Source organism: Perognathus longimembris, chromosome 11 (assembly GCF_023159225.1).
Source record: "Perognathus longimembris pacificus isolate PPM17 chromosome 11, ASM2315922v1, whole genome shotgun sequence".
NCBI classification, from domain to species: domain Eukaryota; kingdom Metazoa; phylum Chordata; class Mammalia; order Rodentia; family Heteromyidae; genus Perognathus; species Perognathus longimembris.
The window spans coordinates 8,868,376-8,892,358 of record NC_063171.1 but is presented as its reverse complement, the minus strand read 5'-3'; the positions used below and the strand labels follow the sequence as shown (position 1 = coordinate 8,892,358).

The 23,983-nt window shown below is 37.1% G+C and overlaps 1 protein-coding gene across 1 annotated transcript in view; it reads right to left on the bottom strand.

The window, feature by feature from the left end:
* The window catches only part of Fmn2 (formin 2), a 174,989-nt gene that overhangs the window by 64,730 nt on the left and 86,276 nt on the right, over positions 1-23,983 (bottom strand). The window contains exons 5-6 of the mRNA XM_048357745.1: positions 18,236-19,842; positions 16,803-16,947 (exon numbers count right to left, since the gene is read on the bottom strand). Of these exons, the coding sequence (XP_048213702.1) occupies positions 16,803-16,947; positions 18,236-19,842 (1,752 nt within the window). The remainder of the gene's footprint in view (positions 1-16,802; positions 16,948-18,235; positions 19,843-23,983) is intronic.

Genomic DNA, 23,983 nt, shown 5'->3' with positions numbered 1-23,983 from the left:
AAATGTTGTTTTTAGGAAAATTGAAAAAAATGGGTATCAAATATCTACAAAATATAGACATCAGAATTTCATTTTATTTTTCAGTATTCTACCAAAGAAACCTGTTATTCATCACAAGTAAATTATATAATCGAGAAAGAATATTGATAAGTGAAAAGGCATTGAGACCATTCCTTCTTTTGCTGTTATTATTTTTCAGCAACTTTGCATTAAGGGAAGATATTTAGTGTATAATCAAGAAAAAGTTTTCTCTGATTCATTTCAGTTGTCACTGTAAAACCCAATGACTTAGGTACTATTATAATTTAAGTGACTGCCTCAGTGACATATATTCACTACATGGCACTGAGTAGTTTGACTGGAGGGTCCTCATCCTTATTTTTGGTGGCACAGGGGATTTTAAATTAGGGCTTCAAGTTTGTTAGGCAGGGGAATCAAATTTACAAGACAGTAGACATACCTGCATATCTGTTTATGACAGCACTATTCATAAACACCAAGCTATAGAAGCAACCTAGCTGTTCATGAATACATGAAAGGATTTTTTAAAATGTGATAGATGTGCAGAATGGAATTTTACACAGTCATTAAAAATAATAATTAGGTAAAATGAAGAAAAATGGTTAGAACTAGAAATTATAATAGTAAGCAAATTAAGCTAGACAAGAACTTGAATGTAGAAGAAAAACTATTAAGAAACAGGAAGGCAATTACTGGTAGGGGGCAACAGGAATAAGTGTGGATAATGTGGGAGTAAATATGTACATGCTCAGAAGTGAAATTCTGTACCATAAGAAGTGGGAAAAGCACACCATATTTTAATAGCTCATAAATAATCTATCTGTGTATAGTAGACATGGATTATCTAAGATATTAACATAGTCATTTTTAAAAAAAGAAAAAAACATTTATCATCAGGAGTGACTAATAAATGAAAACAAGACTTTCTGGGTGTGATTCTTTCTGCCAAGACAAGTTTCACACTGGGATAAGAAAAGGAATGTAGAGGCTGATCCTTAGCTTCAACGTATTAGTTGAATTATACTATCTGGAAACAGGGCAAGTTAAATTAAAATGGAGGTCCTTCACAGATACATAATTGCAAAATTAACAAATCAAAATCTGATGTAAAGAAAGAAGAGAGAGAGACAGACAGACAGACAGACAGACAGACAGACAGACACAGACACAGACAAATGTACCATGGCAATTTTAACTTCATGCCAGGTTGATACTTTTGCCTAGCTATGCTTCTCTTACAGTGACATGAAAATGCTGTCTAAACACTCTTCCTCTACATGTGTTTGAGGATATTCAGGGTCAGGAAAGAGGCATTCTTGATATATTCTAATATTTCAAGTTTCTTTTGTTTCCTTTTTTTAACACTGCTTTTGAACAGAAACCCAAAAGCAAGCTAGAAGTATAAAAGAAAATAGTTTAAGTATGTGCAACTTGCTTGCTCGAAACAGGACTGAAAAATAAGATCAGGATCAAGTTTCTACACTGCAGAATAACACCAAGTTTCCTCATAAGGACAACTGGAAATACAAGAAGTCATCCTCATTAAATTCAACATGCTTTTCTAATTATAACCAGTATGTGAAGAATAGATATGCACACATCTTATTTCGTGTGTGTGTGTGTGTGTGTGTGTGTGAATACAGGAGTATTTTATGCATCTTCTAAGGCAAAAGTCATGTGACTAATTACAAGAATGGCAAGCAGGAATATATGTGTTGTTTGCAGAAATGAAACAGACATGCAACTCAGTGTGGCTTTAGACTTAGAGAAGCAAGTCAGCATCTTCACACACAATGCTCAGGTGCACTCACCCTTCCAGGGCCTCTCTCCCTTTCTTCTACACTGGGTTTTCCCTTTTCTGAAGATCTCTACACCCTTGATATCTTCTCCAACAGAAGTTCTGCCCAGTGTGTAACACTTCCTTGGCCCTTCTCACCTTTTTCTCCTCTTTTCAGGGGTCATCGGGAAGAAGGTGAGAATCATGGCGAGGGTAGGGGGATGAGTGTCACCTGAGGAGGTTGTTAATGCAAAAATATTCAATAATTTATTCATTTCCTTCTTTGCCTTTTCCCCGTTTCATCCCTCTAAAAAAACACCTGATGTCAAGGGTTGAAGGAAAGTCTGACTGGAATGGGTAAAAAAGAATGAACTAAATATCACCAGTCTCTAAGAATTTAGATGACAGTATTAGTAAAAAGGTTCAAAACAAAAATGAATCCACAACCTGATGGAATTCTATCCACATCTTTTGTTCGTATAAGAAGCTAACTTAAGCATACCACATAGCTTAATATAATTACAGAATTAACATAATTATAGATGTAACAAACTAATTTCATAGTTTGTAGATCACTAGATCTGTAGATCCTGGCCCATAGGATTTAGAGTAGGAAAGGAGCTCAGTGTGCAGTGTTTGGGATTTGCTTCTGTTACCTTCTAAGGCAAAACCAAAGTGAGGACATATTGACATATTAGTTGAGTTTTTACAATACTGTAAGTGACATATTTTTTAAATGCCAAATATGCTTTGAATCTTAGTATGAGTCTTCACAACAATGTCACTCTCTCCAAATGACTTTTGTGGAATTGGATGTAAAAACAAAATCAACATATTTTTAACAAGAGACCTGTTACATATTTGTAGAGCAGGAAATCCTAAAGGAAAATAGACACATACACAGTAGTTTTCTGCTAACTTGACCTGACTAAACACTTGTTAAAATTAAGAGTGAATTTTAAGTGTGAGGAACACATAAAGAAATAAAATTTGCAACAGTTTACCTTTAAAAAGACAATACTGATGCGAGTGAACATGAGAAAAAAATGAAAATGAAATAAATACATGAGTCAAACCTCACAGCCACAGTAAGACAAGGAAGAGAATGTGATAATGACAAATTTCATATAATTCTGAGTGGTCCAGCAGAGAAAATGAACAGCAGGCTATGGTGAGGAAGGAATGGTATAGGGGTTACTAAAGCAGAACAGTAAAATCTGTGGGACTATGACAGAATCCTAGGAATGGTCAACTTGATGTACTAAGTTAGGTAAAGAAAACTAGAGGGAAAACTAACGTCGAACAACATATTACCATTTAGTATGAGTCATAGTCACACATCATCTCTAGAATTTCACAAGGCAAGACTGACTACTCTATATGAAATGCTGATTATAAGATGGGATACAGAAAAACAAATAAAGATTATTCGTCAACTTGATATCTTAAGCAGAGTGAAGAGAACTGCATTCATTTTTCTTAGAAATACAGTATGTTGCATTGCCTGGATTTTAAAAGCTTACAGTTTTAAAACTAGAACATTTTTTTCTGGGCACTAATGTGTTACTTAGGTACTCAAGAGGCTGAGATTCAGAGGATCACAGTTTGAATTAGGATGGGCAGAAAAGTCAGCAAGACCCTATTTCCAAAATAAATAGCAAAAAGCAGGGATGAAAGCATAGCCCAAATGGTAAAACAAACAAACAAACAAAAAAAACCCAGCTAAACAAAGCCCTGAATTCAAATCCCAGTGCCAGTAAATTAATATCTTATACATAGAAACCAGCCACTGTTTTTTTTTCTGTAAATACTTTTCTATGTAATTGTTGTTTTACTTTATGATTCATGTTATTATTAGCAGTCCTTTCTAAGGACATAACCATGCCCCTTCTTTGATCTGTTAGTGACAAAATCACTCATTTATTATTTAGAAATGCCTTTGTCTCTATATTTCAAATTGTTTTCCTACATATCAGATTTGCTGATTGCTTTAACTTTTAGCATTTTCAGTCTTTCAAGCCAGCAGTTAGTGGGGTAACAGTGTGCTGTTATTGTTATTTTATTGCTATTATTATTATTATTATTATTATTTGCATATTTTGTTTTTGTTTTTGTTCTATGATAAACTCTTCCTACTGCTTTAAGGTTTTATTTTTAATCTTAGCTTTTCCATAATTTGACCATGATGCATTACGATATGGAAATATAGGTTTATCTACATTAACTCCATTGAACTTCTTGAATATGCTAATGTTTATTTAAAGGAAGTTTTCAATCATTTATTTGGCTTTACATATTTTCCCTGCCAATTTTGTAAATATTGGGAATGCATCCCACAGTTTATGAGGATGTTGTTTTATTAGTCTTTATTCTCTGTTCTTAACTTAAACAGATATATCAAGTCTGCTGAATGTTTCTTCTGTCACCACAAATTGTCATTTTTATTAGTTTATATTCATTGCACACAGAGGTTTTATTATTATATTCCATATAGGTATCAACATTTTTTTTGTAAAACCAGGCCACTCCTTCATTACTCTGGTTTATCCCACCACCCCCATTTTAAAACCAATTTTAACAGGTCCATTATTCTACTTTCTTACATGTATAAAGTACTATTAATGACCATTCTACTTTCTTCCTAAGCAGGGCCTGTTTTACTTTCTTGTCACTGGTTTTTAAAGTCTACATTCTGCAAATAAGAGAGAATATGGATTATTTGTCTTGCACACTCTGGTTTATTTGGCTTAATATAATGACTTTTCTCTGAAAAGGACATAATTTTAGTAATATGCAGTGATAGCACTGAATTATTTAATATTATAAATTATTAGCTATTAAGTATTTAATATTACAGTATTATATACACACATACATTTTCCTTATCAATTAACTTGATGGCACCCACAATTCCCATTGTTTGGCTACTGTGAATAGTGCTGCTATAAATGTATGTTCCAATGTCTGAATTGTACTTTGACTTACAGTACATTGAATACATTATGAGGAGAATGTTCAGAAGGATAATAGGGTAGTAGTTCTGTTTTTATTTTGTAGAGGAACCACCATACTGAATTATATACTGGTTACACTACTGACATTCCCAGAAACAGTGTATGAGGATTCCTTTTTCCTACATTCTCATGTATACTTGTGTTAATATAATTAATGACTGCTATTCTGACTGGGTAAGATACTCAGTTTCATTTTGGTTTAAATTTCCTTCATAGCTAAGGGCATGGAACATTCCTTCATGAATTTACTGACCATTTGTAATTATTGAGAAATTTGTCTATTCAATTAATTTCCCCATTTATTAATTGGATTTAATTCTTTAGTATTTTGCTTTTTAGCTGTCTATACATTCTAGATATTAGTCTTTTATCTGACGGGTAATTAGAAAAAAAAATATTCTCCCATTCTATCAGCTCTATCAGCTGTATCTTCATTCACATGACTGTGTCCCTTGCTGTGAAGAAGCTTTTTAGCTGGATGCAATCCCATTTGTCAATTATTGCTTTTGTGCAAATAACTGAAGTTTTTTTTTTTTTTTTTTTTTTTTTTTGTAGAACTTGAACTAGGGGCCTGGGCTCTGTCCCTGAGTTCTGCTCAAAGCTAGTGCTCTAAAACATTGAGCCACAGGGCCACTTCTGGTTTTCTGGTGGTTAATTGGAGATACAGGATTTTCTTTCCCCAGGCTGGCTTTAAATCTCGATCCTTAGATCTCAGCTTCCTGAGTAGTTAGGATTACAACCATCAGCCACTAGTACCTGACTTAAAATCTTAATTCAGAATGTTGTCACCTATGCCTATATATTGAAGTATTTTCTCTAAGTTTGCTATAATAGTTTTGAAATTTTGAGCCTTACATAAATATCTTTGATTCATTTTTAATTAATTTTGTACATGTTAAGATAGTGATCTACTTTCAGTCTTCTACATGTATATATCCAGTTTTCCCAGAGGCATTTGTTAAGGAAGCTGTGTTCCTTCTCTTTCTATTTTATGGACTCATATGTTGACAGTTGGTGCTAGTTCTTCATTTACAGTCTGCCCGAATTCAGCAATAAATTCATCCAGTTCTAGGATTTGGGTTGGAAAAAGTTATTACTGCCTCAGCTTCATTACTTGCTATAGATTTATTTAAGTGTTATACATGTTCTTAATTCAATTTTGATAGATCATATACATCTAGAAATTTATTCATTTATTCCAGGTTTTCTACCTTGCTGCAGTGTAAGTTTTCAAAGTGTTACCTAATGATTCTCTACATATCATTGGTATTTTTTGTGACAGGCTTTTCCCATCTTTAATTTTCCTAATTTGGGTCATCTTCTTTATTTTGGTTAGTTTGACTAATGTTTATAAATCTTATTCATCTTTCCAAATAAGCACTCTTTATTTATTCATTATATTATTTTTTGCCTTTTTCTTTTTTTTTTTTTAAGTTTTATTGTCAGGGTGATGTACAGAGGGATTAGTTACCTTGGTAGTGAGTATATTTCTTGTCAAACTGGTTTGCTCCTCCCTCATTTTTCTAGCACCTTCCCTCCTTCCCAATTCCCTCCCCCTACCCAGAGTTGTACATTTAGTTTACACCATATTGTCTTGTAAGTATTATTGTTGTATTGGTTTGTCTTTTACCCATTGTCTCACTATTTTGGTGTTCTCTCTTTCTCAATTATAATTGGATACTTTCACCTTTCTGAATCTGTTCCCTGTGTATGGTTTCTTTGTTCTGTATATCAAACTTTTTAACTTGACAAACTTAAAGAACATCAGATTCTTTCTTTCTACATTATAAAATCTTCATGCCTAGAAAAAATGAACACTCTTATGTCTTAAAATAGAGAGATGTTTAAGGTCTGAAAAAAACAGAGCTCTTAAATTCCCTTAATCCAATACCCTTAGCTTATACTCTCTTTCATGTCTTTTTTGACTCTATTTGTACAATTTCTGCCCCGATCTTTATTATTTTTCTGTTTACCAATTTCAGGCTTGGCTTCTTATTTATCTAAGGCCTTGAGGTAATTTGGTTACTTATTTGTGTCATCTCTATTTTACTTAATGTAAGTACTCATAGTTATCAATTTTCTTCTTGGTATAATCTTCATTGTACCCCAAAGGTTTTACTAATTCATAGTTTTATTCTCATTTGATTCTAGAAAGATTTTTATTTCCATTCTTATTGTTAAACAATCTATTGTTTTGTTTTTTTCCTCCCCTCTCCCCTATTGTTTTCTTTTGCTTTTCACATTTTATTTTGGGTCCTATTACTCAACAATTGCTTTATAATTTTGATCTTGTTAATATTCTCTATTTGATGAAAAAATATAAACATGTCTTGTTTTATTTCTAGAAAATTATTTCCTTAAGTGATCTAAAGGTACTTTTTAGAATATGTGCTTTAAAAATGTTACTATGTCCAATATCTTGGCCCCTTCACCAAATGCTTCTACTGCCTGCTGTTTTCCTATGTATAGCTCATGATTTAATGAATGTTCATATGTAACATTTTTTTTGTGAAACACTGAACTTTTCAAATATAGAATAACATTTCAAGCTGCTCATTTCCTCTTCACCATCATAGCTTGGTTTTTATTATTGCTTTACTCAGTAAAGGCTATTTCAGACTCATGGTGCAATCAAACAGTCCTATTCACATTTTCCATAACGATTTTCTTCAGTGTAGCTACTTAGTAATCCATAGTGATCATTATTGGTCAATGAATCTCTTTTGAACTACTTAGAAGCTTGTAATTAACTATGGAAGAGAGGAAATTTATCAATATTTTAATATAATTATCCATGAATGAGTAGCGTGGCTTGCAGAAGGGCCACTTGGCCACTTGTTACTCTGGTTGTTTATTCAGGTCTGGACTACAGGTTCTGCAACAGGGGATGGAAGTAAGTAGAAACGTCACTTTCCTGCCTTCCACAGAGTGAAGCAAGGGCCAAAGACACAGGTGCAGCAAAGAGGAGAGCAGATCTCAGAGACACAACAGTAGAACAAGATTAGGTTCAAATGTCACAGACTCTCATATTTCTTACTCAGTTTTAACAAACTTGCTGGAAAAATTGCTTCCTCATATCCTGTACGCTAGTAGAAAAATCCTCAGAAACTTTACATAAACTTTTCGTATAATTTTTACCTGTGAAATTCTTCTTTTTAGGGGCAAGATCCTACTAAAGACCCCATATTATCTACCTACAGAACTCAAATACTATTAAATACTTCAGATAAATGTTGGGGGGGTATTTATATATATAAAAGTTTGAAAGTTAATGGAGCATACTTATATTCACAACTATGAAATTTCAAAAACTACTCTTTTCAATTCTACTGAAATTATCTTCCTTTGCTTTTTGTTTTGTTTTGCTTTTTTATTTATCTATTGTTATTGTCATTGTAATAATTGTAGAGGTGATGTACAGAGGGGTTATAGTTATACAAGTCAGATAAAGAGTATATTTCTTTTTGCACAATGTCACCCTTTCTTTCTCCCCATTTTTTCCCTCCTGTCCCCACCCACAAGTTATATAGCTCATTTTCAAAAATGTGTAGTGAGTACCACTGTTGCTTTTGTTCACTCTTTGTCCCACCATTTCTGTGCCATCTTTACCCTCCCAAAGACAGAGGAAAACCAAACAAAACAGCAATAAAGAAATAAAAATCTCTTATTTCCATTTCCTGGAGGTCATACCCATAAATATTATTTTATATATGAGTTGCATATAGCTATTGTACCTTTTTGTTACTCTCCTAAGAATATCCCCCTTTGGTCTGACTGTGTGAATGTCTATAGATATGTATAATTTCTCATGTCCTGGTGTACTATTTTTTTCTTTTTACCATCCAGTGTGTTTGTTTACTTATATATTTATAGACACACTCCAGTTATCACAAATGAGGGAAACCATATGACTTATGTTTCTTTGGGTCTGGCTTACTTTGCTTAATATAATTCAGATAAACTTTAAACTTGTTTTCTAAAATAATAAGGGACAGCCAGGCACTGGTGGCTCATGCCTCTAATCCTAACTACTCAGGAGGCTGAGATCTGAGTATCGTGGTTTCAAGCCAGCCCAGGCAGGAAAAGTTTGTGAAACAAGTATTATCTCCAATTAACCACCAGAAAACCTGAAGTGGATCTATGGCTTAAGTAGTAGCCTTGATCAAAAAAGCTTAGGGACAGCCCCATGACTGAGTTCAAGCCCCATGACTGACAAAAAGTAATAAAAAAGAGACGTTTTCAGCTTTGGTCCCATTGATGTAGGATGTGCATAACCACAAGACAACTGCCCCCCATTTTAAGGACAAAAGTAGGAGTTATCATAATCATAACAATGTTGAGTCAAACAAGGAATCAAATCCGCTCCTTTACTCCTGAATTATCTACAGTCTTTTTGCTATCCATGGTAAACAGACACACATACTGTTTCTTATATTTATTTCTAAGAAGAAATCCTCGAGGATAAAAGGATGGGAAGAAAATACATTTAGCTATGGGAAATGAATAGAATCAGCAACAATCACATTCCTTAAGTCTAAGGCAGGAGCACAAAGGAGAAGCTTGATACCATGTTGATTGTTTTACTGAGGTTTACAATAAGCTTCAAAGAAAGCTTCACTCCATGTTTTAGTCTCAAAAATAATCCCTTAATCCTTTCTTCCTATCTAAACAAATAGCTTTTTTAAGGCTCACTTGAAGTTTTATCTCCTCCACCTGGTATACTCCTACTCAGTCCACACACTGGCTTCAACTCCTGACCACCTACAGTACTTGCCATCTCAAGTATACAGCATTGAATCTGAAGAGAAGTACCAGTATATTCACTTGAAGTGACTGTCTCCCTTTGGCTGAAATAAATTAGTACTCCAAAGAACCTCCATGGCCTCTCTGATCTATTCACTTAATTTCTCTGCCATACTCCCTGCTGGAATGGGTAAACTCTGCAGACATCACATTTTGTTAAAAATGCAACAGTGCAACAGTGAAAGTGGAGCTTTGGCATTCATTTTGAAATGTGTTTCTTACTCTCTTTTTCTATCTCTCTGTCTGTCTGTCTCTCTCTTTCACACACACACACACACACACACACACACACACACACACACACAATCTCCCAAGGTTTTCTTTAATGGTTGTTGTGCTTGAATCTGGCTTGATTCTGGTGGTGTTGAAAAAACACTCTGCAATAATCTGGTCCAAGAGCCTGGTATTAATCATTTAGTCTATATTTTTCTTCAGTTCTTGAGAATCTGGACAAACAGAAGATATGCAATCAAAATATCCATTAGGATTTCCATTAAAATCCAATACTCTTTCTTATATGTCTAGTCCCTAATTGTCTTAATATCATTACGTGTATAACTAATGTAAAAGCCAAAATAGTTATGTTCAGAACTATGATTAAATTTTACACAATTATAATGTATAATTTACTAAATATTTCTCTAATGCAAAATCCAACAAGGTCCAATATCATTCAATTATGATTCTTTTTTATTATGCCTCTTTGATTTGTTTATTAGTCATTTACTGATATGAACAAAAATTTTTCAGCTGAAACAAAATTAAACCTAGAGGTTATTATTGAGTTATTTTCTTTGAAATTATTGGGTATGAGGCACAGGTATAGAAATGATCTTTAAAAAATAATAAATCCACTGGGTGCCAGTGGCTTCTGGGATCCTAGCTACTCAGGATGCTGAAATCTGAGGTTGTTTGCTTACAGCTAGCCTAGGCAAGAAAGTATAAAAGACTTGGATCTCCAATTAATTACCAAAAAGCCAGAAGCAGAGCTATGGCTCATATGGTAAAACCCTAGCCTTAACAACAACAAAAAGCTCAGCGAGAGTGCTCCAGTGGCTCAACACTAACTAGCCTTAACAATCACAGAAAGCTCAGGGACAGTGTTCCAGCCCCAAGCTCAGGACCAGAACAATAATAACAACTTTTCAGCATTTAGATCAAATCCAAATTCAATAACTTACGTTTGTCTAATGATAGTTCTGTAATTCTGATGTGGTTTTCTATGTAAACACATTTCTAAGGCTCACAGTTCAAATGCATTCTATTGAAAGTAGATGTTCAAAGCTACAAAATGCCAAATATTATTATGGATCCCCAGAGGAAACCTGTATTATATTTGCTGCTTCAGACACTATTTTGTCTTCAGTAAAAAAAAGTAAATGTCTAAATCAAATAAAAGCTACCTCTGCCAATTATAAATCAAGAGGTCATTATTAGTACAAAAACCTAACTTAAACAGCAATGTAAAACAATTAGGCGTCTACTGCTCAGATTATCATTTAACTTACTGTTGCAGTACGGAAATCAGTTAAAACTGAAAAATACATATATGCAATAAATATCTAAACAAAATCTGAGAAGTAGCCATTTTGGTTTTGTCTTTGTGGTCTTTTTGTGGGGGTTCGGTACTGAGATTTTGTAACCTAGGCTTGTCACTTGCTTGGCACGCCCTCTTATCACTGAACTGTGCCTCTGGTGCTAATGTTGCTTTTATTTGATGTCATAGTGCTTCTCTTTGTGTCTAGTCATATGTCTATTCAGTCTACCAACATCAGGCTTCCCATTTTAACTAATAGCAGATGAACACCCAGCTCTCCACTGAGTTTTTCCAGCTTTCCTTACTATGAAAGGCCTCTAACCATGGTCCTCCCAATCCCAGCCTCTTAAATAATGTAGATTACAGGGCTGGGAATATGGCCTAGTGGTAGAGTGCTTGCCTCACATACACATGAAGCCCTGGGTTTGATTCCTCAGCACCACATATATAGAAAAAGCCAGAAGTGGCACTCTGGCTCAAGTGGTAAAGTGCTAGTCTTGAGCAAAAGGAAGCCAGGGACAGTGACTGGGTGCTAGTCACTCAAGCCTGTGATCCTAGCTACTCAGGAGAAGAAGACCTAAGGATCACAGTTGAATCCAGACCAGACAGGAAAGTTTATGAGATTCTTATTTCTAATGAACTAGTGGTAGAGTGATAGAGAGCAAAAGAAGTTCAAGGACAACACCCAGGCCCTAAGTTCAAGACCTAGGACTAGTGCACATGCAAATGCAAACACACATACACACACACACACAATTTTCCTACCCATCTCTGGGCAGTGCATTTTACTCTGTTAAACAGAAAATTTAAGTGATGAGATTCATTAAATTAAATGATTGCATAAATGCCAGTTGTATATTTTTTAACTATGCAGATATGGATTCTCCATTCTTATTAATTCTGTGGGTAAATGGACAGTATGGTAGCATGTTCCTTACAGACCTTATCAGCACATTATTTGTTTGGACATATTTTATAGAAAGTATTCTATTGGGGGTATTAGGGAATAAAAAATATCATCACTTGACATTTGGTGAAGTTGAACCACAGTTTCTGCCTGCCTCTGTTCACTATTCATATGCTTCAAGCAAGTAACTCTAGTGCTTTCCTGGAGCCTATCTGCCTAGAGCTCATATAACTCCAATTAACTTTTACTTTACTGGGAAAATACTGGTGGCCTCATAACTCATGTACTTGTCAAAATCTGCTAGAATAACAAAATAAGTTTTTCAAACTACTGTATCTACATTTGCAATAAGTGTGACACCAAGCACATATGGAAACAATACAAAGTAATTCTTTTAAAGTATATATTCTGGTTTTTGTGTTTAAAAATAGTAATTTATGGTTCAATAGAAAAAGGCACAGAGGCTAGAGCAGGAAGCCTGGGATTTAATACACATAAATACATGCAGGATAATAGACATTTATGTGCATGTATGTAATTATGCTTTTAATTGTGGGCTTGCTTGAGAAAATTATCTCTGTAAGAATATGGCATAGCAAAACTCACTGAAAGCCACTCAATAATGGAAGGCAGTCAGAATTGAGAAAAAGAAGGAATGTGAATGGTTCAATCATGCTAAAGTACAATATAGGGACATGTGGAGTTGAGAAAGATGGTACAGAATGATGGATGGGGTGACATTACTCTCATAAACTAACATGTTGAATTGAAACCCCTCTGTAAAATTACTTAAGGATAATAAAAATTAATAAAATATATTCTTAAATAACATGGTGAAGCCTCTTTGAATAATTAACACATGCCCTAAAAAAATACATAAATGACATGATATAAAACAGGCTTTCTGAGGCCCAGGTACTATTGAAAAATGAGAAAGGGAACAAAGAGGGTAAAAGAGTGATTGTAGTAAAAATACTTTGTTCAGGTGTGAAAATGGAACAATGAAGCTTATGGAGATTGATCTGCAAAACAGAATGAGAAAAGAGTTATAGAGGGAATTAGTCTGATCATGGTACATTGTGCACATATGGACATATCAAATAAAACTTGTTTGTACAATGAAATGATGCTAATAAAAAAAATGAAACCCAACTGTTTTGTGAAGGGAGAGAAAGATGGTGGAGTTTGAATCCAAATCAGCCATCCCCAGCAAGGAAGCACCATGTAACTAACCTTCCTAATGTTGCATAGCTCTGTACTGCAAATGGGAGACCGTTGTGCTTGACTCAGTGAGGCCCACAAGAGTAAGAAAAAGCACAGTGCTACCAATAACTGGCATGTGGCATACAACTGGCACATTATCACTCTGGTTTGCACGGTTGCTCCTATACCATGTTTACCAAAACATATTTCCTCATGATTTCACTGGACTAACCAGAAACTTCTACTGCAGACAATCACTGTTACTAAAGTGATTCCACATGAAATTCTCACCTTGACCTGATCATACTTTGCGGTGAATTAAGTTAATCTATCTTCTCATGAAAATGTTGAGATGACTTAGAATCATTATTAAATTAATAATCACTGTTTACCACAGTAATAGAGAAGACAGTGAATTTAATGTTTGCTATCTCTAGAACATCCCTAAAAATGGGCATGTGTGAATGTGTGTTGATGGATAGGGACCATAAGTTCCATTTGATATTGTCCTTTTGTTGCTTAAGAGACAGGGTTGTTGTTTTAAGTTACCAGATATATAAATAATCCTAACGTAAAAGAGTTACATTCATTTGATTATGAACAACTATATATGCTTAACTCTGGTCTGATAAATTATCCTATATATTCTTAGCTGATCCCTATGTGCATTATTTCAGAGTAAGGAAAATAAGTAAAACCATTACAAAATGAACTCAAATATATTCCATGAGAAAACTGTAAAGTACGTTAACTATGGTTCCTTGGAGGAAAAGGAGTTTAGAAGTACAAGACTGTCATCATTACTACTGCTATGGACTTCCAGAGGAAAACCTTCTTCCTCCTTATGCCATAGGCCAGCGTGATCATCTTGAAGAAGTGCATACTACCTCACTGACACTATCTCAGCTGTGATAGAAGAAATAGGCCAGGCATCTTGGTGAATACTCGTGCATTTGTCCACCATCATATTTGCAAGACAGATCACAGGACAATGATTTGGCTATTTTTAAATATTTAAAGAAAAATTCAACTTCCAGCTTCCATTGTATATAAGAAGTGCTTGAAATATCCCCATAAACATACTCCACAACATCAAAGACTACTAATTTTCCTAGAAATTAATCATAAAGTACTGACATGTCTGCACATACAACTAGTATACATTTCCCATAAAAAGGGAATTATTTGTACGCATCCTGAAAATATACTTTCCTTACACAAATGTTCTAAATGTTACAAGAAAATGAGATGGGAGATTTTTCTTCCAAATATGATGAACTTAAATAATATTAGACTTTTTCTGTGATATAACACTTCATAGCACACTTTTCTCTGACATTCAGAAAAAAACAAGATACTTTTATCCCTCCAAAAATAGACCTGAAATATAGAACTCAGTACCAAGTCTAAAGTCAAGCTGTTGCTAGCCATGCTTATCAGGAGCTATGATGGATGGATTTTCATGACTGTTGTTTGAAGCTGCAGGGCTACAGAAGTATCAACATCAGCAAGTGCAAATTTCCATATTGGTCGTTCCTCACCTACAGTTTATGAAACATCTAAATGATAGAGTGACTCGATGGATGTGCAGAGGTGATATGCAAGACAGACACTCTGTTTACATGCAAAGATTTCAGCTCACGCAAACGAGTTTAATTTGAAGTTGTCATGAGAGATCATTCACACTTCCATCAGCTAACATATGAACAGACTATAATGTCAAATACAACAGAAAGTCCTACAGTCTAAAGCAACATGTGGGCCATCTTCCTGCTCTCAATCCCCTAAGCAAAAAATATGAGGGCTGGGGATATGGCCTAGTGGCAAGAGTGCTTGCCTCGTATACATGAGGCTCTGGGTTCAATTCCCCAGCACCACATATACAGAAAATGGCCAGAAGTGGTGTTGTGGCTCAAGTGGCAGAGTGCTAGCCTTGAGCAAAAAGAAGCCAGGGACAGTGCTCAGGCCCTGAGTCCAAGGCCCAGGACTGGCAAAAAAAACTAATAATAATATGAGAGGCAGAAGTATCTGGTTTGTTTTTTTCCAGTCCCTAGAGCAGATACTTTCCATGTTACATGTGCTCATGTGTCAAGTGACAGTTATGGGTGCCTGACTCTCCTCTGCACTGTCCAGCCACACCCCTTCCGAGGACAGCTTCCCCATCCCCAATGGGCTCCATAGAGAGAGAACAGGAGTCAGCCATAGAACACCACATGCAAATCAACCATGAAACAGATTTCCTAAATATGTATCTCTGTCAGAAAAAAAAAGGAGGCTTTTCTCACTTACTTTATTCTTTGTGTCACCTTGAACTACTATTATGACATAAATGACTGTGGTTTTGAATCACTGTGGGCATAGTAATGGATATTTGTAAAGTCCCCTTCCTTCAGTCAGACTAATTAAACAAATACTTGAGTGACTATAATGTGCAAGTAATGTCTCTAAGGTCACCAGCCTCCAAATGTAATGCAAGAAATAAATAGTTCTGGGAAAGTCAAGCACATCGTATTTTGGTTTACATCCTTCTAAGGTCAATGAAATGCCTTTTCACTAAGAGGGGTCTGGCTGTCCCATACAAATCTATTGCTTCATAGTGGGCCTTTCTAGTATCAACTGTTAGGTGGAGTCTGTCTGAACTAAGTATCAGTGGAATCTCAATGACTATAGATTCGTGTAGTACCACCAAAAAGAGCAAATGATTTTTTTCTTCTAAGTATCTAGTCTATGTGCCTAGTTACAACTTCCAGGCCAGTGACTAAAAATCAAGGAAGCACCCCATTGGCTGACATTCATTTAGGGAGACTAGTCCAGAACTCTGGGGAAATAAGCTTTATTTCTATTTTTCTCTCTCTCCCAAGACTGAGCGGCTTGCCATTTCCTTATCTTCATTGTACTTCCAACTACCCTGCAAAAGATAAGAAGTATAGATTCTTCCCATCTCAGGGTGATGGATGTGCATGAATAACAATTCCTAGTATGGACTTCATTACTGTGTTGTTTTACAACACCTTCCTGAATGATGTCCTTGACAAATTCACAACATTTCATGGTCAAATCCAGCAGATGTAGCCACTAAAAATGTTGTTTGGAACTTTTTCCTTCTTCTAGAGATTTATTCTGTATTTATTTGTTTAACCAAGTACAACATAAGTTACCAAGTATTAGATTTCTTCCTTATTTTTTTTCCTGACCAGTTTCTCCTCATTTTGCCATCTATATGAACACTAAGATGGCTTTAAATTGAGCCAAAAAAAAAAGGTATTTATGGAAAAGAAATTCTGGGAAACAATGCCTGAGATTTTGGAAGCAATGTATAAATGAAATTATAAATAAGAGTCCAGACTTTATCACTTGGTACAGTTTTTCATGTAGTTTCCTTTGGACTAGCTTTACTTAACAACATGTTCTAGATCCTAAGGTTTGCTCCCTGGGCAATTTCCACAGGAAGAATCCCCACCCTTTAAAACTTTTTGTCTAATCAATGTTCACACTTGTGCCAGAATACCCATCCACATTCAGAGAGCACAGAATACTCACTTGTTTAGCCTTTGTCTTTGAGATTGTATCAGAAATGGGTTTCTTTCTCTCCTTTACAGCAGTTTTAGAAAATAATTCTTCAAATTCATGACAATCTATGGATGGCTCCTCAATTTTTTCCCAAATGAGTGAAGGACTAGAGTCTCTAAAATAAAGGAAAGAACACTGAAAGAGACATCAAACAGAACTGCTGAATGTCATGGTACAAATAGAACTATGAACAGGATGAATGGGAAGGGGAAGGGGAGAAGATGGAGGGGAGGGAAGAGGAAGAGAAGAAAGGGGAAGGAATTTAAATGAGAGAAAGAAGGGGGAGAAAGGTAAAGGAAAATATTTTATTAACTTGACAAGGAAATTTAAAACACCATCCATATAGAATGAAATATTTTCCTGGGAATGATTTCCAGGAATTCTGTTATTAAGTCTTTACATAAAACCATAAAGGGAAAACCTTTCTTAGGATGGGTTATGAAGGACTACATGCTACCTCACAATCCCAACTTGACTAATTAGCCAGGCAGATTATTCCTGGACTAAAAATATATGTACTTGCAAATAGTATCTTCTGTTTCACCCATCCCATAATTATGTGGAATCTCAATGACTATAGATTCGTGTAGTACCACCAAAAAGAGCAAATTATTATTTTCTTCTTTTTTCTTCAGGTACTAGAAATAGAACTCATGGGCCTAGACCTCTGTATTCATTTTAATCTGTTTCTGAGTCAGACTCTTATACTTTTACGTAAGCTGGCTTCAGAGTACAATCCTCTTACATCCACCAACAGAGTAGCTAGATTCAGAAGCAAAAAAAAAGGGGGGCGGGCGCACTGAGATATTACTCATGGTAGAGGGAAAAAACAAGACTTCTATAAGCAAGACAATCAAGAAGAAAGTCTGAGCCTTTTAAAGGATGCTAATGCCAGGCTCAGGTATTAATTTACCATGTAGATTTGATTTACATGGTTAAGCTGTTTGCCAGAAATGGAAATTTAAATAGTGAAAGCCAAGAGAGTCTCCTATGGAAAGTAATGACTCTGCAAATGTCTCTGCCTATCTGCCCTCACTCATCTTGCATATAAACAATGTTTTAATTTGATTTAGGTATGAGCAACAGTGAAGTCCAGCCATGAAGAGCCGTGGAATGTACACTAAGAAAAATAGATCCCTCTATCCTTAGAGACTTATTAATATATAGGTGCATTTATGTATATCCCACACCCTGCTACATACATAGAGGTTTTGTTTTGCTTCTTTGATAGCACTGGAAAAAAGCTTGTAATTTTAAATGACACATTGCTTCATTAAGTCACTTAAATAAAAATCGACAGATAAGTTTTATGGTTCTATTCATAAAATACATTGAATTGTACATTCCCCAAAACTTTTAAGCTACAATGAAAAGATGTGAAAAGATGAGCTAATTTTTGTTACCTTTTACTGTGGAGCTGAATCCTTGTCCAGTAAAGAGGCTTCATTGGCCGACAAGGCTCTATAGGCTGCTTCCTACTCACTCTGTCCTGGCTCATCCCAAATCCAAACAAGCCAGTGGGCAAAGGAGGAAGAAGAAATCCACACACTTGTGGTGTTGATAAAGTGCTACTCCCGACTTGTGGGGAGAGTGGAGGTCCTGATCCAGGGAGCAGAGGAGGAGGTGGGGGTGGGGGTACTCCTGTACCAGGGGGAGGGGGTGGGGGGACAGGTGGAACCCCCATACCTGGCAAAGGAGGAGGTGGAGGAACTGCAGCTCCAGGGAGAGGAGGGGGAGGGGGTACTCCCACACCTGGGAGAGCAGGGGGAGGGGGTATTCCCATTCCTGGGAGAGGAGGAGGTGGAGGTACTCCCACTCCAGGGAGGGGAGGAGGAGGAGGTATTCCCATTACAGGGAGAGGAGGGGGAGGGGGTATTCCCATTCCTGGGAGAGGGGGAGGGGGAGGTACTCCCACTCCAGGGAGAGGGGGAGGAGGGGGTATCCCCATGCTAGGGAGAGGGGGAGGAGGAGGTACTTCCATTCCAGGGAGAGGAGGAGGAGGAGGTATTCCTACTCTAGGAAGAGGAGGGGGAGGGGGTATCCCTACTCCAGGGAGAGGAGGGGGAGGGGGTATCCCTACTCCAGGGAGAGGAGGGGGAGGGGGTATCCCTAGTCTAGGGAGAGGGGGAGGTGGAGGTACTTCCATTCCAGGGAGAGGAGGAGGAGGGGGTATTCCTACTCCAGGGGGAGGAGGGGGAGGGGGTATGCACATTCCTGGGAGAGGATGAGGAGGTATTCCCGTTCCTGAGAGAGGAGGAGGAGGAGGTGGCAGCATTTCAGTTCCCGGCAGAGGGGGCGGTTGGGGGATTGCTGTACTGGGCAGAGCAGGTATTGTCCCATCTGAGGTGGGGGGATGAGTGGTCATTGCCACTCCCAAGCCAGGCATAGAACTAGAGGAATCCATGGAAGGCAGAGGCGGTGGAGGTGGAATAGAACTTCTGGTTTCCAAGGAAGAAGAAACAGAGTGAAGAGGAGGGTGGGACAACAGTGACTCAGGCTGACTCTGACCATTTGTCCATGGGTGCGATGTTGATGGTGGAAACTGTGATACCATGGGTATGGACTGATGAGAGTCAAACTGCACTGATATTCGTCTTGGAGATACAAGCAAAGAAATCTCTGAACAGAATTTTGTTTGAGGTCCAGCAGGTAAAGATGATGCCTGGGACTCTCCATTTCCAGCCCCAGGTGTACATGGAAGACCACGCAGTTCATTGCCAAGTGGCAGAGTCAGTCCCCCACCTTCTTCTGTTGGAGAAGTCTGTATTGATTTTGCCTCTAAAACTCTCGGATGCCGCAAATCCTTCCCATCTAATTTGGGAGCTTCCAGACAGACAGTATCTGAAGGGGTGATGCCATTCTCAACCCCTTGATGGCTATTGGCCACCTCCATATCTGGCACAGGGTACTGCTTCTCTAGTTCAGCTATCTTGGTCCGCAGATCTTCAATAGTACGTTCCAGCTGCTGAATGACAGTTGCCTGTCCTTCAGACTTTAGGTCAAAAACTTCCTGAGGGTCAAGAACAAGCATAGTCAAAGATGAGTGGGGGGGGGGGGGGGGCGGCGGGTTGTATCTATAGCTAAGTATATAGATATATAATTAAGCAAGATTCATTTGCTGGTTACAAGATCCCTACACAGTAAGATCCTATGAGAATAGCTATGTGGCCATGCTTAATGTTGGAAGAGGTTCATATGCATTACCGAAGCATCCAAAGGTCCTTGTTTGTCTCATCTTCAAATAGTATCAATGAGGATAAGTAAACAACTGAAACTAGAGAAGACAATTCTGATTTGTTTCTAAAATAGGCTTCAGTCTTTCTCTGTTAGGTAGGGCATTCCATAACAACTTCATAATATTAAGTTTGAAAGGCAAATCCTTTCTTTCAAAGGAAAATTACTGAACGAGTCTCTAGTAAGAATGTGAGCAATGCTTCTGACCTCACAGAAACATGAACGTACACGTTATGCCATGGTCATCATGTTTACTACAGTGATATTTTACTCAATGTATTTCAAAATGATGACTAATGGTCTCCACAAATTTATAAAGCTAAGCTGTAGGAGGTACATTATATTTACATGTAAGCATAGGTGTTCATAGATATATATGTATCTAGGTTTAGATACATATATATATAGAGAGAGATACATACACAGATAACTACAAAGCAAAAACACACAAAATCTCTTAAACCATGTTTCCCATCAACATCTACTTAAAAGACTAAAGGTATTACAGTGCACAAATTGGAAAATTGTCAAATATCATTAGTCCATGGTAAAGAAAAGATAGCGAATACATTTTACTCCCTGCTTAGCCACTACACTTAATTTCATTCACTAGGTACTAAAAGACAAAACAGTAGCGCCCAAATTCATCCCCAGAATAGTGCAACTATTATTCAGTGTTTCTTTCTTACCTTGAAGTAGTTAGACATATAGATTATCTTCCCTTTCTCAGCATACATTAAAATGATTTTGAATTGTTGTTTTTTTTTTCCTTTACTTTTTTTTGGCCAGTCCTGGGGCATGGACTCAGGGCCTGAGCACTGTCCCTGGCTTTTTTTTTTTTTTTTTTTGCTCAAGGCTAGCACTCTGCCACTTGAGCCACAGTGCCACTTCTGGCCATTTTCTGTATGTGTGGTGCTGGGGAATCGAACCTAGAGCCTCATGTATACGAGGCAAGCATTCTTGCAAGTAGGCCATATCCCCAGCCCGTTATTAATTTTTTCTAAAAGAAAAACAGGGTTTAATTCATGCTTTTCACCAGGTATACAAAGCAGAAGAATTTGCTCCAAGGTTAAGGTTTGTTGTTAATTTGTTTGTTTGTGGTGGCTGTAGGGCTTGAACATAGGGCCTGGAGATTGCCCCTGAGCCTCTTTGTTTTCCAGGCTAGCACTCAACCACTTGAGCCACAGTGCCACTTCCAGTATTTGAGGGGTTAATTGGAGATAAGTGTCTCACAGGGACTTTTCTGCCCTGGCTGGCTTTGAACCTCTATCCTCAGATCTCAGCCTCCAGAGTGGCTAGGATTATAGCCATGAGCCACCAGTACCCTGCCCATGGTGAAGATTTGAGGGGGATTAGATCTATAATCCTCAAGAAGAAGTAGGCATGGGGCCTGAATCCTCACTCAGACCACACCTGGACCTATTTCTCTAATTCCCAGCCTGTGATCCAGGAACCAGTGGTCTTGATAGCAGCTTATTCACTGCCCAGTGGCCCAGGTAATGATTCTCTGGGCTCAGGAGACCCACCTAGAGATGGGATGGATTAAATGTATAATTCCTTAACGTGGGTTCCGAATGACCTTCTTAGAAGTTATGACCAATTTAAATGCAGTAAAAAAACAAGTGCATATCCTAACAAAATTAAGAAGAGGGAAGGAGTGAATCCGGGAGGGAAAGGGCTAGCACTGACCAAGGTACACTGTAATTCATAAACTGCTTTGTTAAATGGCAACTCCTTTATATAACTTCTTAAAGATAATTTTTACGTAAAAATAAATAGATAAAAGGAGGAAACTGGTGGCCTCAGGCTAGTGACCTCAGAGGACAGAATCACAAATCATAAATCCATACCTAACCTGCACACCAGATCCTGGCTGAGGTCCAGTTTTCCTTCTGCCCTCCAAGTAAACTGCGTCCCTGGGCTAAGCTCTCAGAGTGTGGGTTCTGATTGGTCAGAGGGACCACAGGGCGTGGCCGAATCTTAAAATTCCATTAGTTAAGCAAACCAAATCAAAGGGGAGCCCAGGTGGCTGAGGAAACCCCAGGAGATGATGACATAAAGCCACATATGTGTTTCTTTAAAAATTCTCTAATACCCTATATCTAAAACTATTGTTCTGGGGGCACCTTCTCCACCACCTTCCCTCCAGAGGCCGTGGGTATAAGGTTAGAATACCCTCATGCCAGCAGAGCCCCAATGGTAGGTGGTAGAATGAAGCAGTGAGTAAGTTTCCCAGTATACTATAAACAGACTCTAACAACCTCTAACCGTTTCCAGCCATCTTGAGGCCAACCAAAGCCTGATTGTAGAACTTCTGATGCTTGCGATTTAATTACTAACTAGCGTTTCCCGAATTATTCTGGCACAAAAGTAAGGTTTTTGTTTTCTCACTAATGATTATCAGATAAGTATGTTGACTGGCCAACTGAATGCAGAAAGTAAATGTTTGGAGAATTTTCCAAAACTCAATTCTTAAATGATACAATCCAAAGGCCAGTAAAAACAGTACAAAAATTAAGACATTTAGGAAACTAAATTCCACAGAGAAGAAAATGGTGGTAAGTCACACTGACCTCACTCAGAAGCAAGTGTCAATGCTCTCTACATGAGTTTATGCTACTTTGATGGCACACAAAGCTAGTGACGACAGATGTCATTGCATCCATGAAGATTGCTGGGATATTTTATGCTAATTGCATAGCCAGTTAGCCAAAGGTATAAGATAACCCTTCTAGACACAACTAGTACATGAAAAGAGCTCTGTGGGAATACTGATGAGCTGACATGAACTCAGCCATCTTGACTCACACCAAAATCCTTCCTCTAAATGATCCTGGTCAGTTTTCCCTTCTATCTATAGACATAACGATGCAGTAGTATGTAGAGCTTCATGACCAGATCCTGGTGCCAGAAATGTTCCTGGCTGATATTAGCACAAGATAAACCAAGTATATTTTGACTTAGATGAAATCAATTTTGTTCTGGCCAGTATATAATATTTGCTTCCGAAACAACCTGAGGGGATCCATTGGTCTTGCTTCTGTCTATGACCACACCTCTGTCAGTATGTTGCCAACCAATAAATTATATTCTGCAATTTTGGATCTGGCTGCCTCCATCAGTGTCACCACACTTGGGGCTCATCCCTGTACCTTAGGACCAGGTTGATCTAAAGTTCTTTCATGTGGAATCTACATTTTGGATGTTCGTGAATTTTTAGCATCTATGCCTTCTGTATCTATAATACTGAGAAGAAAATCCACATGTATAGGCTTACCTCCAGCTAGGTCCAAGAAGCTAGCCAGAGTCATAGATATGTCTGTGTTTTGACTGTTCTGTTAAGAATAACGATCTAAGAACTTGAAGTTTCTCTGGAACAAGAGTACAATGGCCATTCTACAATTTGCAGTTGTGACATCATAGGTTTTATCTTCCCTCATAGACCATGATTGAAAAAAAACTGTAAAGGTTCACAACATATAGAGATTTCTTTAAACTTCCCAACCTTTTCATGAAAGTGTATATCCTAAATATAAATACATATATCCTATATATGTACATACACACACATATATAGCATATGTATGCATAATTACCAAAACTTCAGAAGAAATCAAAGGAAGAAAAGATTAATTTTTCCCAAATAAAAAAGAAATTAAAAACTTCCTAAAGCATTTTACTAGGATAAGATTTGGGTTGGGGATTCAGTAGTATTTGCCCAGCATGTATAAAGCCCTGGGTTTAATCTTCAGTACTACAAGAAGGGAAAACAAAGCTTTTTACCATAATACTGAGTGTACACACATTCTCAGGATTAAAATACTTTTCTGTGCAAGATTTTAGGCAAATTACATGACACTATAACATTTTTTATGAAAGATGAACATTTTTTGTAATATGTGAGAAGCTCGTTAATT